Here is an 8,877-nt window from a genome sequence, read left to right on the forward strand (position 1 = left end):
GGGAAAGGGGGGGGGAGGAGGGCGGGGACCGGAGGCCTGACCCGGGGGAGGGGGTGAGGCCGGCCCCGGGGCTGGGCCACAGGTGGGGGAGGGCTTTGATCTCTCCCCACCTCCACCCCCCCACCTCACCCCGCAGCTCCCGGGCCCCGCCCTCGGGGCGCACCTGGGCGGCCCCCGTGTGTGTGCGCGGGGCGGGGGGGGGTGAGGGGAGGACCGGGCTCCCCTCCACAGGTGAGCCGCGCCCGCCCAGCGATCGGTCCCCCCGATCGTCTGGGACGCCGGGAGGAGCAGAAGTTGGACGGGCGGTGGGAGGGTGGGTCCAGGGTCTCGGTGGCGCCGCCCTCCGCCCACCCCTCCCCTCCCCCTCCCGGGGGCGGTGCACACCTGGGCAGACCCACTTCCGGGGCGGAGCCGGGAGCCCCGCCCTCCCCAGCCCCCCAGGCCCAGCCCTTTTTAATGCCTTGTGTACCTGGGCGGATCCATTTGCCCCGGAGGCGCAGGGGGTGGCCCGGTCCCCCAGGACCTCTCCCCCCCCCCTCCCGTTTCTTTCCCACCCTCTCCTGAAATAAGCCTGGAAACTTGCGGGTGCCCCGCCGCGTTTCTCTTTGTTGAAACTTTTTCCCAGGGCATCCCGCCCGGGGCTCGGGACGGGGGAAGGGGATCCGGAAGGGAGGAGCTGGGCGCCCCCCTCCCGGCCTCGGTGCGCCCCTCCCGCGGCCTCGGCGGCCTCCCCTTTCCCCCTGGTGACCCCGCTTTCTTCCCGGTGCCCGGGACGCGCCCCGCAGGTGGCGATGGCGCCGCGGCCCGGCACGCACTGCTGTAGGCCCGGCTCCCGCCCGGCCGCCGCCGTCCTCCTGTGGCTCTTCCTGAGCACCTGCTGTACAGGTATGGGGGGGCTCTGTACAGGATGGGGGGCCCGGAGGCGGGGGGGTGGGCCGGGGAACTTCCCAGGGACTCCGCACCCGAGGAGGGGAGTTGGGCAGGTGAGGAGTTGAGGGGGGGGCGCAGAGTTTGCGCCTCGGATCTGTTCCCTCCACCACCTCCAGGAATTGTGGGGGTCCTCCCCCACCCCCAGCCTCTCCCACAGTGTTCCCAGAGGCTGCAGGAAGTTCAGATCTGGAGCCCCGAAAGCTGCCCGGGTTTTAGAGAGAGAGTGTGGGGTGCTTTGTGGAGTAGAAGGGGTCGGTCACACAAAAGGCTGTGGGGTTGGGGGAGAGGGGCTCTCAGGCGCACCCCGGGGTTTCCCAAGTGTTGGGGTAACGGGGAAGAGGCCGCCAACCCCACCCACCCCCGGGCTCCGCGGGCGTCCGTGTAGTCCCCACCTGATGTGGTATCTGTGCGTCAGTCGGCCGGGAAGGACCTCTGGACCTGAAACCAGCCCGCCCGCCTCTCCTCTGGATCCTGTGTCGGCTTGAGGGAGGGAAGGGGGAAGTGGGGGCACATTTTTCTTTGTCTAACAGAAAGCGCATTTAGGGGTGCGTCGGAGCTGACTTCGGGTGGCGCATTGGAAGGGGGAGGCTGAGGGAGAGGCTGGGGGCGGGCTAGGAACTGGGACCACAGAGAGGAGGGGTGAGCGGGCTCAAGGCACTGTGGGATGTGTGAGATGGATCCTGCTCTGTGTGTGTGTGTGTGTGTGTGTGTGTGCGCGCGTGTGCGCGCGTGCGTGCGCACGCACACCACGCCTGGGGCTTGAACTCAGGACCTGGGCATTGTCCTTGAGGTGTTTTTTTTTTTTTTTCCATACAAGGCTGGTGCTTTGCCACTTGAACCACAGCTTCACTTCCAGCTTTTTGTGGCTCTTGGGAGATAAAACTCTCACAGACTTTCCTGCCCAGGCTGGCCTTTATTATTTGCCAGTCCTGGGGCTTGAACTCAGGACGTGGGCACGGTTCCTGAGCTTCTTTTGCTTAAGGCTAGCACTCTACCATTTGAGCCACAGGGCCACTTTTGGCTTGTTTTGTGTATGTGGTACTGAGGAATCGAACTCAGGGCTTTATATGTGCTAGACAAGCACTATACCACTGAGACACTTTCCCAGCCCCTGGCTGGCTTTGAACTGAGATCCTTGGATCTCGGCCTTCTGGGATGACAGGCAGGAGCCACAGATAACCAGGCTTGACAGGCCATTTTTTAGCACCCACGGGGACAACGGATCCTGAGGATTAAAGAATAATGGATGCTAAGTGCTATAGAAAGTCATTCCCAAGTGTCAGGCAGGTGACAAAGCATCTTACTCACTGGTATTGAAGTGACTTCCTGATCTCTCAGCCCCCTCTGCTGGTGTGTGTTTTTTTTTTTTTCTTCTCTTTTTGTTGGACTTGCACTCGGGGCCTGGGCACTGTCCCTGAGTTCTTTTGCCCAAGACTAACTCTCTACCACTGAGCCACAGAACCACTCACGGTTTTCTGGTGGTTCATCGGAAATAAGAATCTCAGAGACTTTTCTGCCCGGGCTGCCTTTGAACCTGGCTTTGAACTACGAATCCTCCAGATCTCAGCCTCCTTAGCAGCTAGGATTGCAGGCGTGATCACCAGTGCCCATCTTGATGTTTGTTTTGTCCTCAGTTCCAGCCAGCGCCGTCCAAGTGACTGTGTCGGACCCGTACCATGTGGTCATCCTCTTCCAGCCGGTGACGCTGCCCTGCAGCTACCAGATGGCCGCGTCTCTCACGGCGCCCATTGTGATCTGGAAATATAAGTCGTTTTGCCGAGACCGCATCGCCGATGCCTTCTCCCCGGCCAGCTCAGACAACCAGCTCAACGCGCAGATCGCGGCCGGGAACCCCGGCTATAACCCGTATGTGGAGTGCCAGGACAGCGTGCGCACCGTCCGGGTAGTAGCCACCAAGCAGGGCAACGCGGTGACCCTGGGGGATTACTACCAGGGCCGCAGGATCACCATCACCGGAAGTAGGTGACCCCGGGGTTGGGGTGGCATGGGAGGCCTTCTGGGGATCTTAAAGCCACTTCTGGCTTTTTTGTGGTTCATTGGAGATGAGTCTTACAGACTTTCCTGCCCGGGCTGGCTTTGAACTTCAATCCTTAGATCTCAGCCTCCTGAATAGCTAGGATTACAGGCATGTGAGCCACCCGTGCCTGGCTTCTCCATGCCAGCGCCAGCGTGCTGGAACTGGCTCCCTGCTGGGCACAAAACTGCAGAGCTGGATAAGGCTGGATGTTAGGGGGAGAGGCAGGGGGTCCTGCATTGTCCAGAGCCCTCAAAGGGTCTGGGTCTTCCTCACTTTCTGGTGGGAGCTGTGCCAGAGGCCGTGCTAGGTAAACAGCCATTGTGTCTCTGCCCTTTTCCGGAAACCCTGTAGCCATGATGTTTCCTCCTCTTCCACTTTCATTGTGGAGCAAGCACTTATAAGTGCTGTCCCTAGAATCGCCCACCATCTTGGCTTTAAGAGTAAAATTCGCCTGTTCATCCTAGGTCCTCAGGAAGCTGAGATCTGAGGGGTCACGGTTCAAAGCCAGCCTGAGAAGAAAAGTCCGTGAGACTCTTATTGCCCATGAACCACCAGAACACCAGAAGTGGTGCTGTGGCTCAAAGTGGTAGAGGACTAGGCTTGAGCAAAAGAGCTCAGGGACAGCGCCCAGGCCCCAAGTTCAAGCCCCGGTATCAACAGCAAAATGTTCACATAATTCCAGGAAAGTCAAATAGTGTCTTTCCACTCAGGGTGGGTCCTGGCCCCCCTTCTGTAGTTGTGGGGTACCCATGACTTCAGAGGCTCTGTATCCACTGACTAGCACTGGAGTAATCTTGGTACCTCTGAAAGTATGAGGTCCACCTCTCACGTGTGGAGGGAGGAAATTAGAGCCTGGAGTCGTGGGGGCCTCATTTCTTCTGTTCCTCTCCCAGACCAATATCTGTTCCCTGCGCTTAAAACAACTGCTTTTGTCAGGAGCTGGTAGCTCACGCCTGTCACCCTAGCTGCTGAGGAGGCTGAGATCTGAGGATCTCGGTTCAAAGCCAGCCTGGGCAGGAACAGCCATGAGACTCTCACTTCCAATGAACCACCAGAAAACCGGAAGTGGTGCTGTAGCTCAAGTGGTAGAGCCCTTGCCTTGAGCTGAAGAGCTGAGGGACAGCGCCCAGGCCCAGAGTTCAAGCCCCAGGAACGACCAAAACAAAACAACTGCTTGTGAACTTCAGAGGCAGCTCAGGGAGCAGGAACTGGGTGTCTCCCTTGCAGGAAGGATAGGGGCTCAGGATTGAGCCAAAGAAGCTCACAAGCCATGCTTTACACGGGGGGGGTGGGGGGGGTGGGGGGGAGTGGAGGGGTGGGGGGGTGGGCGTGGGTGGCGCGCACACAAAAATACCGTGTAGGCCAAACCCTGATGCGTGAGACTTGCAAAAATATTGCAAGACTTCCTTGCTTGGAGACTGGGGTTGCTGTCAGGTCTGAATCATTGCTTGCTGTTGTGTTGCGGGGGGCAGGGGGGAGTGAATGTAGAACCTCATTGGCACCCCCCCAGCTAGGGACAGAGTAAGCTAGAGATAGCATGGCAGCCAGGAGAGCTCCCCCGTCTCTAGCACATAGTGCTTGCGGCCAGTCACCTCCCGGTGACCTCCCTCCACCAGTGCCATGGGCCCATCACGGCCCAGAGCAGAAAATGCGGGCGATCCAGGCCACGGTGCCCTGTGCCCACTGACAGGCTGTAAGAGACCCAGGTGGGAAATGAAGAGGCCAAGGGGGTGCTGCAGAAAAATCTGGAGTATGGCAGGTGCCAGTGGCTCATGCCTGTCATCCTAGCTACTCAGGAGGATCATGGTTCAGAGCCAGCCCAGACAGAAAAGTCTGTGAGACTTTTTTTTTTTTTGCTAGTCCTGGGGTTTGAACTCAGGGCCTAGGCACTGTCCCTGAGCTTCTTTTGTTCAAGGCTAGCACTCTACCCCTTGAGCCACAGCACCACTTCTGGCTTTTTCTGTGTATGTGGTACTGAGGACTCGAACCCAGGGCTTTCATGCATGCTAGGCAAGTACTCTACCACTGAGCCACATTCTCAGTCCCAAATCTGTGTGATTCTTAACTCTAATGAGCCACCCAAAAGCTGGAAGTGGAGCTGTGTCTCAACTAGTAAGAATGCCAGCCTTGAAAGAAAAAAAGCTCAGGGACAGCGCCCGGGCCCTGAGTTCAAGTCCCGTGATCAACAACAAAAACAAAGGAAAAACAGAAAAAGAGAGTGGTTCTGACTCTGTGGAAATGGCTGGGGTGGTTTAAGTCTTGTCCTGGATCTCCCCACCCCCACTCCGCCTGGACCTAAGGCAGAGTCACCAAGCAGATGCCATCAGCCCCGGCTGGTGCGCTGGAGACATTTATCTGATGAGGGCGTGAGGAGTGGAGAGGAAGCCGGATGCACTGCAGGACTTTCATTAGCGGGGTAATGGGCAGGCTCGCCTGGCCCGGGGCTGCCGCGGCCCTGGGCGTCCCCAAGCCCAGGACTGACCTAGAATGTGGGGACAGAAAGGGAGGGTACAGCAGGAACTCTGGGAGACTCCTACGCTTCACCCTTGCTGCCCTCCCCGCCCATTTGCCCATCTCCCTGTTATCTGGGACCTGACCTAGTTCATGCTGTCTCCTTGCTGGGAACTCCCTCCACCCCCCAAAACTGGCTGTGTGTGTGTGTGTGTGTGTCTGTGTCTGTGTGTGTGCGCACGCACCAGTCCTGGGGCTTGAACTCAGGGCATGGGCACTCTGTCCCTGAGTTCTTTTGCTCAAGGCTAGTGCTCTACCACTATGAGCCACAGCGCCACTTCAGTTTTCAGGTGGTTCATTGGAGATTAGAGTCTTACTGAGGTTCCTGCCTGGGTGGCTTTGAACTCTGATCTTCAGATCTCAGCCTCCTGGGTAGTTAGGATGACAGGTGAGAGCTATTGTTCCCATGCACCCCTCCTACCCCCAGCTAGGTTTTTTTGTAATAGTTCAAGTTCATTGTCTAGAAGCAAGCCTACTTGGTTCCCTATTTATTTTATCTTATTTTTTTATTGGTCATGGGGCTTGAACTCTGGGCCTGGGCGCTGTCCCTCAGCTCTTCAGCTCAAGGCAAGGGCTCTACCACTTAAGCCACAGCACCACTTCTGGTTTTCTGGTGGTTTATTGGAGATACTAGTCTCAGGGACTTTCCTGCCCAGGCTGGCTTTGAACTATGATCCTCACATCTCAGCCTCCTGAGTAGCTAGGATGACGGGCGTGAGCCTCCGGCGCTCGGTGGTTCCCTATTTTTAATTTCCACAGGATTCATTTGAACAGTCAGGCCGTATCCTGCCTCTCTGGGCTGGGCGTGCGTGTGTGCGTGTGTGTGTGTGTGCTGGGAGGCTCAGGCCCTGTTTGGAATTGTCCCCCTGAACCCTCAGATGTCCTCACCCTGTCTCCTTCCCCCCCAGATGCTGACCTCACCTTTGAGCAGACGGCCTGGGGGGACAGCGGGGTATATTACTGTTCGGTGGTCTCAGCCCAGGACCTGGGTGGAAACAATGAGGCCTACGCTGAGCTGATTGTTCTTGGTGAGTGGGGGCAAGGGCCCTGGGGACAGGGCCTGACTTCTGTCCATTCCTGTCCACTGTCTGTCCTGCGGCTCTTTCTCGCTTTGCTGCCCCCTCCTGGTGTTGCCAGTCACTGGGATTCTGTGTTAGCCAGCACCCCAGGCAGGGTCCCCTCCGTCCACCAGCACTGTCAAGGAGATTCTGGGGAAATCACCCCATTTTATGCAAACGTGTGATCAGAGTTGATCCTTATATGGAGGGGGTTCTGGCACCCCACATGTCTCAGTCCCCTGGATGAAACAGGGATGGGTTTGGGTGGTGGTGCCTGTAATCCCAGCTACTCTGAGATCTGAGGATGGCCGTTTGAAACCAGTCCAGGCAGGAAAGTTCATGAGACTCTTCTCTTCAATTAAGCACTAGAAAATTGGAAGTGATGCTGTGGCTCTGGTGGTAGAGTGCTAGCTTTGAGCGATAAAAGCCCTAAATTCAAGCCCTGGCACAAGATAAGCAAAGTAAAATTGGGGCATTTATGTAAGACCGAACAGATCCTCTTGGAAACTTTCAGTCCTGAGATTCCTTCCATTCCCGATACAATGTAAACACAAAGGAAACAGTTATTACAATGTATTTCTGGAGGGGAATGGGGTGGGAGCTAGGCTCAGGCAGGAAAGCCCTGCCTAGCAAGTGTAAGGAAGTTCTGATCCCAGTACCAGAATCCCCCCCACACCTCCAAATAGGCTGGCACTTGACATCCTACCCACTCAAGAGGCTGAAACCTAGAGGACTAAAGTTCAAAGCCAGTTAAGGCAGAAAAAAAGACTACATCTGCAGCAAAAATGAACTAGCAAAAATGCTGGCCTGGAAGCATGTCTCAAGTGGTAGAGGCACAGGATGTGAGGAAAAAACGCTGAGAATGTGAGGCCCTGAGTTCAAGTTTCTGTACCAGAAAAGACAAAGTTCAAAGCCAGCTTGGGCTGCATATGGACTTGGTGTTCAAAAAAAAAAGCTCTGTGTGTGTGTGTGCACATGCGTGTGTGTGTGTGTGTGTGTGTGTGTGTGTATGTACTGGGGCTTGAATTCAGTGCTTGGGTGCTGTCCTTAGCTTTTCTGCTCAAGGCTGATGCTCTATCACTTGAGCCACAGCTGCACTCCTGGCTTTCTGGTGGTTCATTAAAGAATCTTAATGGACTTTCCCTTCCAGGGCTGGCTTTGAACCTCAGTTCTCTAGATCTCAGCCTCCTAAATAGTTAGGATGAGAGGCGTGAGCCACCAGCACCCAAAGTGTTTTCACACCCCCACACCCCCTGCAGTGGAGGGCTGAGGGCAGACCTGGGAAGAGACTGGCGCCTTCTGCCCTGGCCCAGGGGCACCATGCACCACACCTACACACACACAGCAGCTTTGCTTTTGTCCTCTGGGTACTCGGTAGATTTTTTTTTTCTTTTGTCTGATGTGGGGCTTGAACTCGGGCCTGGACGCTGTCCCTCAGTTCTTCAGCTCAAGACGAGTGTTTCTACCACTTGAGCCACAGCGCCACTTCCTGTTTTCTGGTTGTTCATTGGAGCTGAGAGTTTCATGGCTGTTCCTGCCCAGGCTGGCTTTGAACTGAGATCCTCAGATCTCAGCCTCCTGAGTAGCTAAGTAGCTAGGATTACAGGTGTGAGCCACTGGTGCCCAGTTCTTTATTTTTTTGAGGGGGGTTGGTTATATGTGAAGGATTGACCCCCATCCTATTACACCAGATAGGCGCAGACTGCTTGATGCAGGTGGGACATTCCACCTGGCTGTACACATCCCATTGTGAGCCCAACCGGAAGCCCCCACTTCCCCAACCTAAGGGCTTTTTCAATAACCTGTCTGTCTCCTTGCTCAGATCCCATGAAAGCCTAATTCCAACCCCACCTCCTTGCACAACCTCGGATCCCGTGGGAAGGCTGTGACCCCTCACTGCTCCTCAAACATTCCTAGCCTGTTGAGACTGAGTACCGTCTTTCTACTAACGTGCAATTTGTCTAATACACCGGAAATTAAGCAAGAAGAGAAGTCCAGGCGCCGGTGGCTCACGCCTGTCATCCTAGGTGCTCAGGAGGCTGAGATCTGAGGATCGCGCTTCAAAGCCAGCCTGAGCAGGAAAGTCCATGAGACTCTTTATTGCCACTTAAACCAGCAAAAAGCCAGAAGTGGAGCTGTGGCTCAAAAGTGGTAGAGCGCTGCCCTTGAGCCAAAGAGTTCAGGGGTAGCGCGCAAGCCCTCAGTGCAAGCTCCAGGACTGGCAACAAAGAAAAACACAACAGCCGGGCGCTGGTGGCTCACGCCTGTAATCCTAGCTACTCAGGAGGCTGAGATCTGAGGATCGCGGTTCAAAGCCAGCCCGGGCAGGAGAGACCGTGA

The 8,877-nt window shown here is 56.3% G+C and overlaps 1 protein-coding gene across 2 annotated transcripts in view; it reads left to right on the plus strand.

The window, feature by feature from the left end:
- The first annotated feature begins 519 nt into the window (after positions 1 to 519).
- The window catches only part of Lsr (lipolysis stimulated lipoprotein receptor), a 14,418-nt gene continuing 6,060 nt past the window's right edge, over positions 520 to 8,877 (plus strand). Inside the window, exons 1-3 of one of the 2 annotated variants that reach the window (XM_013026231.1) lie at positions 520 to 885; positions 2,565 to 2,909; positions 6,388 to 6,507. In XM_013026231.1, coding sequence (XP_012881685.1) covers positions 792 to 885; positions 2,565 to 2,909; positions 6,388 to 6,507 — 559 coding nt within the window. In that variant the 5' untranslated portion in view covers positions 520 to 791. The remainder of the gene's footprint in view (positions 886 to 2,564; positions 2,910 to 6,387; positions 6,508 to 8,877) is intronic. The other variant, XM_013026232.1, reaches the window with a different exon arrangement.

This window comes from Dipodomys ordii, unplaced genomic scaffold (genome assembly GCF_000151885.1).
Source record: "Dipodomys ordii isolate 6190 unplaced genomic scaffold, Dord_2.0 Scaffold92, whole genome shotgun sequence".
In the NCBI taxonomy this organism is placed as follows: domain Eukaryota; kingdom Metazoa; phylum Chordata; class Mammalia; order Rodentia; family Heteromyidae; genus Dipodomys; species Dipodomys ordii.